Raw genomic sequence first — 18,830 nt, 5'->3', positions numbered from 1 at the left:
ATATTTTCTCCAGAATCTTTGATATTGCTGGCAGGACACTGATTGGACGGAAGTCCTTAGGTTGGATGGGATTAGAGGTCTTAGGTATTGGTGTAATTATTGCTTTTTTCCACGTAGATGGAAAGGTGTTTTTGGTGATTATTGTGTTGAAAAGGTGGCACAGCAGCGGGAGAACGAACGGACAGAGCAGCTTGATGAACGAGATGGGAATGCCATCTGATCCTATGGCGTTTGTTTGAATTTCATGTATCTTTCAGCATATTTCATCAATGTTGGTTAATCGAAAATGGAACTCGAAGAAACCCATGTTCGAATAGCCTTACTTGGATAGCAATGGAACTGGCTAACAACATAAACGTCGGAAACAAACAAGTCAGACCCAACTAGAAATAAGTGAAAGGGTTAAATTGTTTAGCTAAAAGAAAATAAACCGTTGTAGATATCAATAGTCCTCGTTTTACAATCCAGGCAATCGATTGGGTTTTTTGGATTGCAAATTCATTTTCCTGTAGTTGGAGTTAGTTGTAGTAGTTCGTGACCTGCCCTGAGAGATTTAGCCGGGCTGGTAAACACATGCTCCCCCGCAGTACATCATTGAACTATACTGGCGCTTAAGCGGGAGAGTTCTGAAAGATAGTTTGCAGTATGGCCTATCGTTTTGCGGAAACAGCTAGATACTGAGGACTTCGTGATTGGTAACCGTTCCTGCGGCTTCACGCGATAGGCTCGCTGACACTATCTTAACTGTTATAACTTAGACTTATGTTTGCATTAAAAAAAAGTTTAAATTCATGTGTAGAAAACTGTTCAAACGCGTCTCGCAGACTTTCGGAAATTCTTATACGTTTTTCGCAAGGTGAACTTCCAAAGTTGGTGCCTTTCCGCTAAACGTGAGTCTATACAATTACACTTCTGGAGGAAATCTGCTCCGTACTAGTGATGGTACCCGAAATATAAATTCTTGGTCCGAAGATTTGGAGGAAATCAAAACACAATCGAAATTAAATGTTGAAAATTTTCAAACATAACAGCAAAGCAAAATCTGTGTTGCTAGTTTGGCGCTATTTCCTCAAAGTATGCTGTCACTCTGACAGTGTACCTTTATCGCTGTACCTGGGTTATAAAATGTGTCCTCGAAAAATTATCAAAGCATTCCGTATTGACATATTTGTATTTGGTTAGAGTAAGCCAGGCAAACGAGTGGATCACAGGTTCGCTTGCTTCCGACGGCGGGTCGGTGGAACGAATTGGGTCATTAAATGCGGAAAAAAAAAATCTTTTTTTATTACATGCATCGATAAAGCTGATTTTCGTGATTGCAACAATGTTTTTTTCCAACTCAGGAAACGTGAAAATAATATTGAAATTTAAAACAAAGAAATATGTTGACAGTCTGAATATGACACTATCAGAAGCATTTGACATATCGAATTTCACGACAAATGATGCCCTGTCAGAAAAAAATTAACACATGCGGTTTTCCCGCAGGGTTATTTTTATTTGACATAAACACCATCCAATGCATATAGTTTTTTTTTTCATTTTGGGTGTTGTCTTGATAGGTCAGATGTAAACAAGCGCAGTTTTCCTACCCAAGTAACCACTAAACCGTAAAAATGGCATCAATTCGGTTCTATAGCCCCGTATGGAACAAGGATAACTGAGCTTATAGGCATCATATTGTACATCAGTGCTGTTCAAAAGCCACTTTTGGCGAAATATTCGGCTGATATACAGCCTTACTTTTCCACCGCGCCTATGGAGGAATGTCAAAACAAATTGTGTAGTGGGTAGAACCTACTGGTTGAAAAAAAAACAAAAACAAAGCAAAATGAAAATGGAGGAAAAGTTGTTTTTCTTTCATTCTATCTTTCATGAATCTGCCCCATGTGTTTGACTTTTTTCAATACAGCGTTTGATCCAGGCTCAAACTTATGCTTTTAGAAGCAATGGGAATTAAGTTGTTCCAGTGCGCTTGCTTTTTGGACCATTTGGGCATTTGGTTATATGAATGGTATTTGTCGTTCTTAAATCGAACGATTTTTGTTTTGATTAGAAGTTGATTTCACTTACTGACGAACAGAAGCATGGTTTTGGTAATATTTTATTTTTCAAATTACCTCTCTTCCTACCCTAAACTAAAATTTATTCATCACAGTTTCCTATTATTTTATGACTCAAAGATTTGGTTCCCTTTAATTTGTTTGTGACAAATCTCCGAAACTTTTTCTTGTACTTACAAAGTGCGCCATATCATATTTGCTTTGATTTCGACTTCTTTGTTTTAGATTAATAGAAATGTCAACCATTAACGGCATTATAACGGCATCGCTGACTACTGCTTACGGATTACAACTACAGGGTTTTAGGCTCTAAAGTATAGCTTCATATACCCGTATACGGTCTATTTTAATGCTTAATGTTCGTAAAACATTATAAACATTCGCAAAACTTGTATAAAACTGATAAACATTTGCAAAGCTGATATACAGCTTATAAACATTTGTGAAGCCCATATAAAGCTTATAAACATTGGACAGCTCTTATATCGTTGATATGCTGCTTACTTTAGTGCTTAATGGTTTGCTGGGTATGTATGGTTGCCAAGTTTGCATAAGATTTATTTAAAAAAAATCGTTTTTACGTATTACAACGAAATTTTTTTTGAAATAATGTTATATTATCTATATTGGACCTAAAATTTATCGAATGGAACGGAAGACTATATATATAGCTTAATGACCCAATTAGAACCAGCCAGCATTCCGGCTGAGTTAAACTGGTAGTTTAGTAAAATTTAATCTGGAAATAAAAATTTTCTGCAACGCTCCAGCACTCCGTTAAATTCTAACGATTTCACCACCTGGGCGCCAGGTTGACGATATGAAATGAGCTTTGTTTACTTTCGACAGACAAGTTTTGATTCAAGCCAACAACATCCAGCCCAAAGGCGTTGTTTATGTTATATAAAGGCACGCACAGAGTGAAGACAAATCTACCTATCGAACAGTCAGATGGCTACCTATCGTGCAAAATAAACTTTCTTCTTTCGGAGAACATGCAAGAAAAGTATTAGTGTTGAGAGAAATAATATCATGGCGAAATATTTCAATCGCCGAAACAAGACACTGTATTCAGTTTATTATACTTTTTTGTAACAATGTAAAATAAATTACATGAAATAGTATTATGAATAAAGCGCTATAAGCCACGAAACAGTAGATTTTCAATTCACTCCACTGTTAAACTCGGGTGAAGTCACTCAAAGTTACAGCAAAAACTGTGGGTGCCAGGAACAAAGAAGAGGGGATCATTTTAGGCAGTATTGCGCATTTCTCTGTACGGGACTCTATAATACCACAGACTCTAATCCAGCCATGAACCTATCGTCAATTGACATTTCGACGAGTTTTGATTCGAGCCAGTAATATGGGCCTCGGTACGTCAAATGACAGCACAAAAAAAAAGAATTATTGAACGCACTCTTGAAACGTCATATGACGGTATCATGTTTTATTTACGATTTTAAGCTGAAACTCAGTGGAAGCATTTTGTTTCCTAAATATATTACCTAATATTGTTCAAAATATTCTGTTTGTTGTCTTTTGTGTGTGTTTTATGAATAAATTGAATTGTACAGTAACGAAAACAAAAAACCATGCCCCTCTCTGAACGTGAGAAAATCGCTTCGGCAGCGTTCATCGTTGCAGCGGGTGTCGGCGCACTTTACGTAGCGATTAACAGGAAACGATTGTTCCGAAAGTTTACGGATCCATTTTACAACCAAACGATTCAGATAATAACAAATGCTGAGGAATGCAAACGCATAGTTGATACGCTGCGAACGCACTGCCAGGAGTATCGAATACTCGGACTGGATTGTGAATGGGTAAGTGAGCAAGGCAAGCGCCACCCTGTGGCCCTCTTGCAGCTAGCATCGCACCGTGGACTGTGCGCTCTGTTTCGACTGTGCGAGATGAGACGGATTCCGTCGGAGTTGGGTGACCTTCTGAATGATGCTAGTATTCTAAAAGTCGGTGTCGGTCCGGTCGAGGATGCAAAGCTGCTGAAGGTTGACTACAATTTGAAGGTAGCAAGCGCACTGGATTTACGTCACCTGGCGGAGAAGGGTGGCTTTCCGGGACCTTACGGTTTGGCCCGTTTGGCTGAAAAGACGTTGGGTGTAACGATGGATAAGCACTGGCGTGTTAGAGCGTCCAACTGGGAGAACGTGGAATTAAGCGAGCGGCAGATTACGTACGCAGCAAACGATGCGCATGTGGCGGTGGAACTGTTCGAACGGTTCGCTAAGCGGCTGGTTCCACGGTGAGTGTCCTCTGCTGCGGGAAGAGTGTTTGCAGCAATAACCGAGTTCGAATATTCTAGTGGACTGCTGACTTCACGAAAGGACTGGTTAGAGATGGTAATCAAGGAAGTGGATTGTTTCATGGACCAGCGATTCACAGATAAGCCCAGTCCCAGTAACCGCAATAGCACCGGTAAGGGTAGGAACAAGCTACTTGGTGGACCTAATGGGTAAGTCGGTTGTTTTTTAAGTTTTAACAGTTTTATTATCTGTGTGAATCGGCTCATTTCAGTTAAAAAGAGTTTACAAACTTGCAGGTGCAGCGATGATCGAAACTTTAGCGGTTCTTAAAAACATTGGCACAGTTTGAAGTTTTCAAGTACAAATATAAGTTGTTTAAAAGTAGCGAATTAAAGTTCTCCAATATATTAAAATCCTAATTTAAGTACATTTCTTTAAATGGCCAGTATTCCATGCAGATCCTCAAATATGTCTGGAATAATTCTTGTCATGGTACAAACCAAGCTTTAAATCGTCATTTTTCTCTTTTACAGACCCAACGCCACCGTAATCAAGCGCTCGATGGCCACCCGAGCAAAGCCGTTGTACGACAACTGCCTGATGCAGGCCCCGGATGGCGATGTTTTATGTACGTGTGATCGCAAAAAGGCAGAATGGTACGTCATGAAGGGCCTAGCGGAAATCGTTACCGATCAACCAACCTATACGATTCGACTGACGTTCGAACCGAAGGGACGTGCCGTTGGCGAAGTTGGTCGGTACTATCAGACCGCAAAAGAGAACAGATGTGTGGTTTGCGGTGCCAGAGATTCCTACATTCGTAAGAACGTAGTTCCGCGAGATTATCGGAAACATTTCCCATGTGAGTTGTCAGATAGAAAACAGTTCGCATCGTGAAGGACAGATTGTCATACGACGAGGACGCCTAGTTCTTGTTGAACTAATCGTGCAAGCCAATATGTACATTTTGTTTACTCCTATTTCAGTGGTAATGAAAGAACATAGCTCCCACGATGTCCTGCTACTTTGCGCCCCGTGCCACCGGACTAGCAACATGTTTGACGAAAATATGCGCCTCAAGCTGGCTTCGCTGTGCATGGCTCCTTACTCTACACGTGAGAATCCGAAAGAAATTCGCGTCGACAACATAGCCGATCTGCGTAAAGCGGCCCGCGCTCTGTTGTACTGTTCGGAGAAAATTCCCGCAGAACGGAAGAAAAGTCTAGAGCGGAAGGTGCAGAAGTTAGTTCCGAAGGGTACTGAAATAACCAGTGCGCTTCTAGAACATTATGCGCACATCAGTGTGGCGATTCCGAACGATGATTACTGTGCGCATGGCGAAAAGGTCGCAGAACACTTTAAACAGCGACCTGGAGGATTAAGCGAACTGGAGAAAATGTGGCGGCAACACTTTCTACGTACAATGAAACCCAAGCATTTGCCAGAACTGTGGTCTGTTGAACATAACTTTAAAAGGTACCCTTTTTAATAAGCATCAATGTATAATTCACCAACAAGTTTTTTTTTCTGTATTTACAGATTGGAAATCCGAGCAGATGAAGGCCGTGTCGACGAGCAGGACCTGTTGGTGGCAGGTGTAAAACGACCGGTTAGAAATGGTTCGTCGTCCCATAGTGGCAGCACTAGCAGCAATAACATAAGCCTAACCAGCAGTAGCAACAGTCAAACCATTAGCTCAGATCCATTATCCATTCTGCGATCTAGTGAGCAGGAGCAAGACAGTGACAATGACAGTACTGCACGAGACTTTCCTAGCTACCAAGACGAAGAGTCAGCAACAATCGCTGGCTCTGATTATCCAACTGAATCCAACCATAATCATACTGAATTTTATTCCAACCACGACGATTCTGGAACGCTGTACGATTCAGCTACTGCCGGCGGATCTGGCAGCACCACCATTGGAAATGGTATATCCGATCAGTTCAAAACGGTGGCTCAACCGTTGACTGCTAGCAACGATCCAGACGAAAGTGAACAGGAAGCAACGGTGAATGATTTTGCTTCGATAGAATCCAGCTATGACTCGGATGATTCCGATTCGACTCTGTCGCAGCCTTCGACGACGCTGCTCAACTCGACCGACGATTGGGAGGCGGAAGCTAACGAGCCCAGCGTGAATGGTACTCTTCCCCTGGTCACTAAAGGTTCGCAGTGGGGATAAATGAGGTGCGTTTGCGAGTTGGGAAAGAAATTGTAGAATATTAAGCAAAATTATATACGAATGCATTTGTCTTTTATCAGGTAATCGTGTTTATGGATAGTGTTACGCTTGCTTGACCAAATTGTTACAAATAAAGTTTTACATTTGACCGATCAATTACTTGGCTTTGGTTTTATTTTTTGCGGGTTGATAGGATTGAGCGCGTATGGCTTATTGGATTTCGGTCCATCCGGCGAGACAAATTTTGGCTTATCAGTTTAGCCCTCGCACAGCAATATTTTTCAACTATGAAACAATAAGGCCTGTTATCCATTTTCCGCTAGTAAATGTGTATGAACTGTTCAGAATAATTTCTAACTCCGGTGGAATTTTTGTTTGTCTACTGATACAATCCCCGAATTGACTTGGATATGATCGACAACTTAGCGCACGACCAGACAACATGTTTAATATCGCGATAACCGCCACCACAAGCGCTGAGACCGCTCTCCACGACCTCAATGCACCGGAGATGGGCCTAGCCATCATCCAATCTCTTGGACCAAGGTTTGTTGATACCATTGGGATTGCGTCTTCTGAGAAGAAATATTTAAAAACTTCACCTTGTCATTATCATTCTAATCCAAGTGTCCGCCTTCTCATTACCCGGAATGGAGCACCGCGAAAAAATTCAAACTAAGGTAATATGCTATGATTTTTCAGATAAAGTACTCAAAAACTCTAACGGTTTCGAAGGTAGTTGGGATATCCAAACCAGGTGCGCTACTGTCGTCATGTTTTTATGGCTGAGTTCGACAGAATTGACAGCGGTTATTCATCAACCCAGTCAAACCAGGTCACCGTGGCAAGCAGAAAGTTAGCAAAAGTTGAGCAAAGCGAAATTGATGCTGGCAGAGTTTCTGCGAGCATTTTGCGCGATTTGTGCGAGAATTCTGGCAACGAATTCGCTCAAATGCAACAACCGTTTCTGACAGAAGCGGTTAAACCAACCGATGCTGCTCACTTTTATCCATAATCCAGTTAGAAATGTACGGACAAGATCTCAGCACGCTTCCTGCCCCATCTTTGTCATATGTTTTGCCCGATTCGTGCTAAATTCTACCAGGTAGGAATTGCCTGGAACTTTGCACAGTTTATGTCCGAGTTAAGCCAGGGTTTTGCTCGGTTCCTGTCAAAATTTGCCAGAAAACGCGAGCGAAACCGAGTTCGCCCTAGCTCAACTAACCCGAAAGGATACGCGCAGAAATCTGACAGGGCTACCAAACCAAGACTTTCAGAAATCTAGCAGAGCGGTCTCTGCCAGAAAATTTGGTCACTGGGAACTAGTCCGGAACCGGTTCAGACTTCCAGCATGAAATCCAGCTCAAATGCATCAACCGATAGAGTCGAAATCGGTTGTTTTCTTTGAGCAAGATTCCATACTGAATCCATTCAGGATTTCGAAACGGTTCCGGAATGGATTTGACAGATAGTTGGGATATGTTGGTGTGGCGGCGCTAGTGTTTATCGTATATTAATTGAAATGTTTACACACGTTTTTTAAATATTTTTGTTCGATCATGGATGTCTGTTCTCTGTGGTTATGTGCTAGTCGTATGTCTATCTATGTATGTGTTCGTCTGAGTATTTGTGACAGTTGGATCACAAAAATCTCATGGATTCTGTTCTGTGTGCGGAATAATGCGGAAATGCCTCTTTTCGAAATCAACAGGCTGTGTAGCGTAAGTATGAAAATATTTTGAACTTCATGTAAAAATTGTCTTTGTTCCAGTACCGAGTAAATTGGAAGTACTGAGCAAACAGGGAGCACGGAAGTCGCTTCTTGTTCTTCCTTTGGTATTATCGATACAGTTGAATTTTACAGTTTTCAACTGAATCGATCATCGGTGTAAATAGGAGTGTATTTTCTACTGCTGTTTTCTCCGAAACGATCACATGTAGTACTGGAACAAACCTATACATTGCTCCAAAACAAAAATTAAACCTTGCAGAAAAGTAGTTTTAGAATATTTAAAATAAATCCGAACAGAGAAGATTATTCTTGTGGCAGAGGTTGCTTGACTCAGAAAGCAACTTACAAAAATGAAGAGGCATGAAGATATTTTTCGTAATGTCCAACAACGAATATATATTATTTTGTTTTGCTGTAATCCGATGGAAAAAGACGTTACGATCGTTTGAATGCGGATATAAAGACTAAATCTTTGATTTTTCCAGAAGCATGAAATTGGTACATAATATAGAATATTTTAATCAGAACAAATATACGACCGAAACAAAACAAATATTTTGGCAACATTGGTCGAGTGGGGTATGTCGTTTTCAACAGGGATTAGTAAAATATAAGAAGAAGCCAGCTGGCGGATCCTATCCTAGGTAAAGAGTTATTATTTTTCTCGATTATTTGTGGACGATAGAGTCAATGCTTGGCTTCTATTTGGCATAATTAACTCAGTTTGTTTACATTTGTTAGATATGACGTTTTGAATAAACGGTATAGAAATATGATTTCGATCGGCAAGTTCGCGTCAAAAGGTGTCAATGCGGCCCAGTCACCGTGGCAAGCAGAAAGTTAACAAAAGTTAAGCAAAGCGAAATTGATTCTGGCAGCGTTTCTGCCAGTAGTTTTAAGCGATTTGTGCGAGATTTCTGGCAAAGAATTCGCTCAAATGCAACAACCGTTTCTGACAGAAGCGGTTAAACTAACCGATGCTGCCTACTTTTAGCCAGAATCCAGCCAGGAACGTATGGTCAAGATTTCTGTACGCTTCCTGCCACATCTTTATCGGATGTTTTGCTCGATTCGTGCTAAATTCTACCAGGTAGGAATTGCCAGGATATTTGCACGATTTTTTCCGCGTAATGCCAGGATTTTGCTCGGTTCCTGTCAATATTTGCCAGAAAACGCGAGCGAAACTGAGTTTGCACTAGTTCAACTAACCCGACAGGATGCGCGCATAAATCTGTCAGGGCTGTCAAGAGAAATCTAACAGAGCAGTCTCTGCCAGAAAATTTGGTGACTGGGGGTATTTGACAACACCGGTTGCAAGCTCGGTCACGGGAATACAGAAGTCGCGGTCGCGAATAAAGTAAGCGATATGTATTGGCTGCGAGTTGTGAAGGATCGAGTGTTGACATCCGAAACAAAACAGCAGATCGTATCCGTCTGTCCGGTCTACAATGCGTCGAGTGGAAATCGGCGATGGACGAAGAAATGCAATCTCATCGTGAAAACAGAACATGGGAACTCGTGGAATCTTCGATACATCGAAAGGTCATCGGATCAAAATGGATCTTTAAGCGTAAGTCAAATGTATCTATTACCACGTCAATCCTTGGGAGAAGAGTAAAAGAGCCATCCGAAGCGGATTGGAATCAAGCGGGTACTACGTTACCTCAAAGACAACGTACAGTACCTCGGAGGTGACGGACAGAAGCTTGAGTGTTTTGTTGACACTGACTTGGCAGGTGATGCCAGCGATCGCATATCAAACTCTGGGCTCGTTTTTAAGTACGGCAGTGGGCTCATCGGATGGGGCTGCCATAAACAGAAATGCGTGGCATTGTCTAGTACCGAGGCTGAATACGTAGCCCTTGCCGAGTGCCTGTAGGAGATAACTAATGTTCAACGTTGGCGAGCAACTGGTTTGCTCGATCCTGGTCAATGAAGACAACCAGAGTTGCAGCACGTTACCTTGAGGAGATAGAGCCGTGAGACGTGGCAAGGCTAAACACATCAACACAAAATATAATTTTTTGAAAGATATGGTTCGGGATGGCATCGTGCTACCGAAATATTGCCTGACCGAGCACATTGAAGCTGATCGACTAATAAAACCGTTACAAGCTGTGAAATTACGACAACTACGTGTAGCGATTGGCATCAAGCCTCTCAGGGTTGAGGAGGAGTGTTGAAACCCCTGGTTCGACTCGCAACAACTGACAGAAAGCCATTCAGGAAACACTGCTTACGTTAAATGATATATATTGGGGCACTATAATATACATTCTTTTATGTAGCGTACTAGCGTCCAGACGTGTATTAATTGTCTCTACTTAGCCTTCGTTTCCCACGTTTTCTTTTAACCTCAATAGACAACGCCGGAATGGACTATCCTTGTTTTCATTTTTGGAGCTAGCGTCAATTCGGCGCTAGCTTAGTCCAGGCACTAATTTAGTGTCGGATTCTGATGAGATGAAGTCGAAACGTAAATCCCACAACTAGCTCAGAATGGAGTTACGAACACGAAGAAATGTGGCCATGCCATCGCCTAAGGGTACCTCAATTCCTGGAGGTCTTAGTATGGGGCATAATGTGAACGACTAGTGATTGGAAGTCGGACAGCGGTCTTACAGGTGTGACGAGTTACAAGAACTACCGCTAAGAATACGCGAAGATATCAGCCGTAGACAACACGCAGTTGAGCTCTGTCAGAATGTCATTCGAGTTTTTGATACACCACAATCAGCGAAGGTCTCTTTTACGGATATATTTGGGGATCCTCAATTGCACCACTGAGAACTGACATACAAGTAAAGTTTTCAACTTGTGTAAGAAATAAAACTGTCGCTTTGAAATGACACCAGCAAGTAGCAACTTGCCACTGGTCGGCGCTTCGATCGCCCAGCAATCGCTATATGGGACTTGTGTGCAAACTTGGATACAATGGTGATTCACGTATGCGATGGTGATTTTCATTTAAATGTTTACACAGGTTTTTCGGGAAAGTTTGTTCTAGCTTTTTATGTCTGTTCTCTGTGATTGCATGGATGAAACGGAATATTTTGAGATCGTCTGCGAAGGACCGGAGAGGGATCTACAGCACTAAATATGCTTCATGGAAGTAAAGCAGAAACATCAACAGCCCTAAGTAGCTTCCCTGACCTATTCCTGACGTAGAAGTAAATGTGGGAGCTTGACAATCATTTCAATCACAATTATTTCTCGGTCTGTGGTGACGGTTAACCGGTACATTGTTGATGAATGCAAGTAGGCTATGGACAGAAAAAAATGACAGCTCTATCATTTCGTTTACAACAATCATGGGGAAAGTAGTGAAGCAACTACGTTCAATCAAATGCAAATTAAATACGCCAAGGTCCCATACAAACGAGTCATCAATTTTTGGCTCACCGAACAAACAAATTACACAACCCAATTCGTCTGTTTCGTTTTGACAGGTACGATATGACGAAAAAAAAATGAAACTGGCAACGCTACCAAATCAAAGTGTGCTGTTTTCGTTCATTTCCGAACCACTAATAAACAATCGGTATCCTTGGTATCCTTTTGCTCTTATTAATAAAATAAAAATTTGAGCTTACAACATCCTGTCGCACTTCCGGTGAAAATTTCAACGTGTCGACATGTTGGTTTTCACCGAGTGCTAGATAATTCGCTTTTTTCACCTTGATTGGGCGAATTACTCGTGCTGTGGTGGACCAATTTTGTGGCGCTGCGAGTTTATCGTCGGTTAGTCACAAAAAGTAAAGTCCATCGGACTATAAACGAAAATTAACTGGCAATATAGCCTTATATGCTGTGCCATTTTTGGGCTTTGTTTCACAAACAAGCCAAACAGAAGCGAAGAAGACGAAGAACATCCTGTCGAGTAATTTTAGAAAACAATGCGCTGCTGAATTGGTGTGTGTCAAACCACCAGTAATTCCGCCGATTTCAAAAGAAGATTTATCGAAATCCTACTTTGACAAGCACAAGGATTCCGACTATGATTTTCAGCACGAGTTTGAACTTTTGCCGGATAAGTTTGCCGATCGTACGACGAAGAATTCCGATCTGAAGGAGAAGAAGAAAGAAGAAGTAAGAAACACCTTACTACATATTGGTAATAATAATATCTCTGCAATAAAAATAGTCTATTGAAAATCGGTAAAATTGAAATAATTAAATTGACAGGCGGTAGACACTATGGATCAACGGGCAGTGGTGACATTAATCCACACGCAGCCAAACCGGGTACTAATCTTTCAGGTGTCAGTACCACATGTAACCGCTCCACGCTCGTGTGCACCTCTGTTTGACTCGAAACTTTGTATACAAGAACGAGTATAGAAATGCGACAGGTTCGAGTCGCGTACACACGATCTGCAATGTGAGTGGGCAAGGTAGTTCCGGATTAAGTTCAACACTGCTGGATACAACGTGGGCGCTGCTTATGAGCCTGCGTGGAATTCTCATGCCAAAATGATTTCAGCATTTTGTAGGTACGAAGGGTAATGAGCCCATTGGCACACACGTTTCATATTTCGAATAAACGTGATGTATTTTTATCATTAAAATATCTGACAACATGCTACTGTAGGTATTTCTAAAGCAAGGGTGGACACCACACAATATCTTTCATTTATAGCTTTAAAATGTCCTGCTATCTTTCCAATAGTCATTACAATATGCCTCTTTTATGGAAATTTTAGATTGAAATACGAATCTTCTCTGTGATATTATGGTTTATCACTTTAAACGCTAGTAACTCTAACTTAAGGTGTCCGGGATTTTGCTTCTATTGGCAATCTTGCGCATGATAGGGTCATTTGCCAATAGATTTTCAGATCAACTCAGTTCATCTTGTGCGTATGATGCCACCAGGTGGTAGAATCTATAATCACGCATTTTTTCCAAATATTTTCCCACACAAACTTAATTGTTAACCTACTTTGGAAGAGTCATAGAGTGGCATGTAGAACCAAGCTACATACATCTACATCTGTTTAACGATAGGGGCCGCTAGTGATTATATCGCATAGAAATTTTGGCTACGACTTTTTCCTCTTTAGTTAAGCTACATTGTGATAAAATTTAGTACTTAACATAGCGACCGTTATTACCCACTTATGCCATGGTTGAAACAATGTACAAAATGGATTTAGGGTCTAGTTCTCCCTGGAGGTGTCCTGGGCTTGGTGATGAGCCCTGGTTTGGGTCTCTTTAAAGTTGAATTGCCCCATGCCAGGACTCCCGAAGATGACAATATACCAGATGATCTTTGGCAGCCTATCTCGATCATCCACGCATGCCTGCGCCCGCGATCTCCCAAACACAATAACATCTTGCCGATAAAGTGAACCGTATTGCACTTATAAATTTACAAACGCGATCATGGATCGGTCACGTCTGGAAGACTCTACCTTCGGTTCTAGCAATCTAGGTCTATACATTCAGTTGGACCAAAAAAATAATAATGCTTATATCCACTATACATAACGTGTTGTACGTTCCATGGTGACAATGATCGGGAACTCTAGTGATACATGGGAACTCAGGGGAAGTGAGTATCCTATTCGCGGATCGTGCGATCTATCAAGAACACACGTGAATGTGCGAATACCATCACGGTTACAGAATCGAGTTTATACACGCGAAGTCACATACGCGCTGGCACACGCGACAAACACGTTAACATACAAACACTTGCGCCCTTCGCGATCATCCCCGTACACCTACGCTCGCGATCTCGCCAAGTCAAATAATAAAAAAATACAAATTCAAATGTTAGATGTAGAAACATGTTATTTTTGTTTCTGAGCAGGTAACAATGGTACTGTTCAACTCACCGTTACATCACATTATGTAGCGCAATTATTTGCCAAGCATACAGAAATTCCTTAATCCTACCCCAACCCAAACCCTGAGCCTTCCGCATGGTATTTTTGCGGAATGCAAGGACCATTCAGCCATTACCCCCTATCATCGGTCTTGGACTGACTTATGCTCTCGTTGCCTCACCAAACGCTGCAAAATAAATATAAAAATGAGAAATGGCTCAAATGACACATTCCCCGGGATTTGTGCCTTGCCGTGTTTTCCTCATTTCATGAGCGAAACGAAAGGAGAAGGAGGAAGGGGGAATTAGAATTGGAAGAGTGGGAAACATAGCACCACAAAAACAAAAACAAACAGCAGGTAAATTAATCTCACAAGTAGCTCAGCTCGCCTGCGAGTAAGCGTAAAGCTCTTTACCACATTGGATTATTAAACTTGTAGTACTACGATATGAATGTAAATAATATCGAGCGGCCCCACGAAAAACTGGTCCGCTCAGCATGGGTAAAAGCTTCTGTAATTTCTCCCGAAATGTGAATGAGAGTGAGTGGTTGGTTGGAGTTCCTTCGAATGAACTGTCAGATGAGTGGTTGAGCACCCACCGGATCCAGCCGTGGTTGGAGCCGAGTTACTTTTGGCGGGTGGTCGCGACGCAGGCGTCGCCACGCTTTTGAGATAACCCTTTCTGCGACCTTTAACCGCAGAATCAGCTATAGTGGAGGGGAAACTATTTGTCTCTGGGTTTTGAAAGCCATTCGGCAGCACCCGGGATTTGGTGGTAGAGGATCGAGGTCTGGGGATATTCAAAAGAAATTGAAGCCGTATACAAAAACGCTTCGGGGAAACTTGCGTAATTTCGTGAACGATTGCGTAGTTCCGGTCACGAAGATATGACTCATGCTTTAAACTGAGGACTCCAAAGATCTGATTTTTCACTTTGTTCTGGATCGTAGAAGAGGCAGGAGTAGTTTAGTTTTTTTTTCTCGCGCCTCGGTGTGGTTTTATAGGTAAAAGATAAAAATCGTGAGATTCTCTATATCAGTTTTGCCAGTAATTAGTTTTCCCTTCCCAGTTCTAACTCGTACAAGTTAAGTGGCTTCCCGCATATCGAAGCAGTGGTTTAGAGTCGGTATTCCCGAATTAAGGTAAGGTGCAAATGGTGGCCAGTGCAGTGCGTGCCCTAATTCCAACTTGTCGTTGGATGCGTTTTTCGTGCAGGTTCGAAGCTGCAGCATCCCGTCACACCGATCATCATCCGTCATCAACCGCTTCTGACCCCGCCATCTAGCTACAAAGTTCCCGGTGAACCATCCGGAAGAGCGACGACCGTCAAATTCGCGCTAGCTAGGGAGCAGCGTCGTTGCCAGCATACGTCCAGTGGCTGGGCACCGACTATCGATCAACCCACGTGGGAAACATGTAATGCAGTGACCTCCATCAGGTCAGACTCTGCCAGCAAACGACCGGGCAAATCGTTTGTGGCAACCGGATCAGCATCTCCAGCGGACTGGATCTTCGAGCGACCCACGTAAAACCATGGTAGTGTGAGTACTCATTTCCTTTTTTTTGACATGCGCATGATCAATTTTGTTTAAAACCGCAAATGCCGGTTCAGTGAGCTAAGTGACAGCGTTTTCGTGACAAGCTCAAAAAGCCCGGGTTCGAAACCCGATTATCAGTTTTTTTGTTCGGCGGTTATATTTTTCCCACCCCGTGAAAATCCTAGGTCAGCGATGAAATCGCTGTATTACACGCAAACACGCCGACTGTATATGCACGCACCGTAAGTTGAGCCACTAATTTTCGGATGAACACCACGTTAGGTAGTTTGATTTTTGATATGCTTTGGGAAGGGAGAGAGACAGGATAGGCAGTGACCATGTTGGTTAGCGCGCTGCGAGGAAATTAGCTAGCAATATGAAAGGCCTGGGTTCGAGACCCGAAATGTGAAATAAATATTTTTTTGTAAGCGAATTATGAGTTGAAGTGATTAAACAGTTTTTTTGCAGTAAACTATTTTTTGGTATTTTCTGGTATAGGTAGTTTCACGATTTTCGGTCGTTTCCGTTTTTAGCGAGCAGAGTTGACTCCTTTTTCATTCGACTCCCCCTTTCCTAAATCGGCCACGATTGGGGACCTTGTGTTTGAGTAGATGTTTGCCCGTGATGATAAAAAGCGTTAGAGCTAATCAATTATACCGGTCTGAGGCCTTCTTTGTATACTGTTGTTGATTTCTAGCGAATGTTTTCAGACTGGTAATCAAGGTAGCTGAGTCCAGTTGGACCACTCTGGAGCCAGAACTCAGAAACAAATGGTACCCGCCCCTAGGAGGGGTCTCAATAGCTGGGCAAACCAAACAAGGCGAATGGTCTCCTTCGGGAGTGGCGCTGAAGCCATCCGCTAAATATTGATTTAGGCTCCGGTTCCAACTGTCTCGGGTTACAAACTTCAGTATGTCTCTGAGTTTGTCCTCCAAACACGGTGTCGTCTATGTAAGGACGGCCGAAAACTCGAAATCGCAATTGCGCTACTGCTGGGCAGTTACAATCAGATGATATGAGATTCCGTAGTCGAATTCACAAAGATCACATGCAAAATACTCAGCGCGCTGAATAGTTGCCATGTCATAATTGAGTTTGCAGTGGCCGGTTAGAGCCCTGGTCAGCATGCCGCAGTAGAACTTCGAAAAATGTAGGAGATTTTTCGAAATCACTGGGCAAGGTTGTTCTAGAAATAATTGCAGTGCTCGGGCGAAACACAGGACCATATTTTATCTCATATTCAACTAGTCGAAATTGGCAGGGCGGACTCAGGACCAACGAAGTTAATCGCTGCACCTGCCCTGACCAATTCATCAGTCGATTCATTTCCAGTAATACCGGAATATCCGGACACCCAGACGTACTAAGAAAAGGAAAATTTACCCGCCTATTTTGCAGGGTCCTACGATCTGAAACGATACTGAAATTAATTCCCCTTCACATATAAAAAGCCATTCTAATAATCAGTCGAGGCTGATTTTGAGCCGAAATGCTAACGATGTGACCATCAAGAATATGCCACACAACCACCATTGACCTTCTTCAACACCTGTTTGCCCTTACCAAGCCTTAACGCGGGTGGCGTCATGAAAACTGTCGAATAGGCGTTCCGAATAGCTTGACACAAATGAGTACGATTCAAGACTGGCTTGGATCGCTCACCCAGCCTAGTTTGCATACCGTCCATAACTAGGTTCACTGTTCTTCATTCACCCACTTGAGTACGATGAAAAATAGTCTGAGTATAGTTTGTTGTTTAGTGGGACTCACGTAATAGCAGACTCGCCGCTAACTCAGTGTTTCCATGCGAAAAAATAGAACAACCGACACCGCACTTCTGCATTACCCTTCAACTGTCTACCGTTCGGAGATTCTCGGTCACTGCCGAAATCGGTTGCACCTCTCCATGAGTTCATGAAACAGTCGAAATTGCACAATTTACGCATCAAGTGCGAACGAGCCCCTGATGGAACCGGAGAGAAACATTTCACCATCTTGCGGCAATCATCCAATCAACGACTCGTACAACGAACCAACTCACCTCACCGAAAACTCCTGCGCACCGGGACGACGACTTTAACTAGGTCAATCACGTGCCTGTCGCGATCTGTCACTATCCTATTAAACGGGAACAAGACAGCCCGGTATGATCGTCGTGATAATTCCTTTGTCGACTGTGATTTATTTGCAGCATGCGAATCATCGGATACAAGTGTGGGAGATGGACAAGATTTGCATCCACTCCGATCAATCATCATCCACGTAGAGAGTAACTAGATACATCATATACCGCCGTCGTAGGTAGACGGGTGGACGGGGACAAAAAGCCGGAGGCAATTGAATGTAATTCGCTGGTAATTTAGTTTAAGCTAATCTCAGATTCGGTTGACATCCAGCCAGAACGAGAGCGATGTAGGATGTGTAATTTTTGGATTAACGACCGTGATCGTGATCGCACATATGTCGGGGGCAGTTTATGTTTGGCAACGGTTCGGATAAGACGTGAGTTTTCGCGGGTACTACGGTTGGGTTAAGCTAATGTGTGCTCTAGTGTTTGAGAATAGATTCTAACTGCAAATATAGGTACTAGTTTTTAGTGGTTTGATCGGTTTAAACGGATATCGACTGACACGATGAGTGAGCTGGAAGATATCGTGGAGCACATGAGGAAGTTTTCCTGGCCGGATTATTTGGTGTTTGTCATGATGCTGTTTCTGTGCATCCTGATTGGAATTTACTTTGGATTTATGCAGCGGAAGCCGAGTACGGAGGTGGAATATTTGATGGGCGGGAGAACGATGATGGTATTTCCTATTGCTCTGTCTCTCATTGCTAGGTAGGTTCAGTGAATCGTGACTGACCACTCACTGTTGGTTAAGCATATAGTATTTAAATCAAACAAGTATTTGCAAATGCAATTTCGTACATGTTCCCTGTATGTATGCATTGGACAGTTATGCGTATTGGCTATATAGGTATGTTTTCGAGTTTGAAAATATTGAAATTTTTTGGACATTAGATCACTATATTGATTTTCATTGGTTGGTAACTGATGACTAAGATATGACTACATTGAAATGAAAAACAGTTGGATACATGGAAAAATAAAACAATCCACAGAATAAGTTCTTTTAACTTAAGTTTAGGTACTTTTGAGTTTTGCATAGCTTTCGCACTTATTAGTGTTGTCAAAAACAAAGCGAGAGATTCGAGTTT

At 42.3% G+C, this 18,830-nt stretch overlaps 1 protein-coding gene across 1 annotated transcript; it reads left to right on the top strand.

Moving 5' to 3' along the window:
* Nucleotides 1–3,513: 3,513 nt before the first annotated feature.
* LOC131695079 (exonuclease 3'-5' domain-containing protein 2-like) lies at nucleotides 3,514–6,668 on the top strand. The gene is made up of 5 exons (XM_058983609.1): nucleotides 3,514–4,326; nucleotides 4,387–4,536; nucleotides 4,861–5,189; nucleotides 5,314–5,803; nucleotides 5,867–6,668. The coding sequence occupies exons 1-5, from the start codon at nucleotides 3,659–3,661 to the stop codon at nucleotides 6,510–6,512; spliced, it is 2,283 nt and encodes a 760-aa protein (XP_058839592.1). The 5' UTR covers nucleotides 3,514–3,658; the 3' UTR covers nucleotides 6,513–6,668.
* Nucleotides 6,669–18,830: the final 12,162 nt, after the last annotated feature.

This window comes from Topomyia yanbarensis, unplaced genomic scaffold, assembly GCF_030247195.1.
Source record: "Topomyia yanbarensis strain Yona2022 unplaced genomic scaffold, ASM3024719v1 HiC_scaffold_274, whole genome shotgun sequence".
NCBI lineage: Eukaryota > Metazoa > Arthropoda > Insecta > Diptera > Culicidae > Topomyia > Topomyia yanbarensis.
The sequence above is the reverse complement of the archived record's forward strand: the minus strand, read 5'-3'. Positions and strand labels throughout refer to the sequence as shown.

Bases quoted from the DNA above. Each gene is read 5' to 3' on its own strand.
- LOC131695079 (XM_058983609.1), top strand. From the start codon at position 3,659: ATGCCCCTCTCTGAACGTGAGAAAATCGCTTCGGCAGCGTTCATCGTT. The intron at 4,327-4,386 runs GTGAGTGTCCTC...CGAATATTCTAG, and splicing joins GCTAAGCGGCTGGTTCCACG to TGGACTGCTGACTTCACGAA. The intron at 5,804-5,866 runs GTACCCTTTTTA...CTGTATTTACAG, and splicing joins GTTGAACATAACTTTAAAAG to ATTGGAAATCCGAGCAGATG.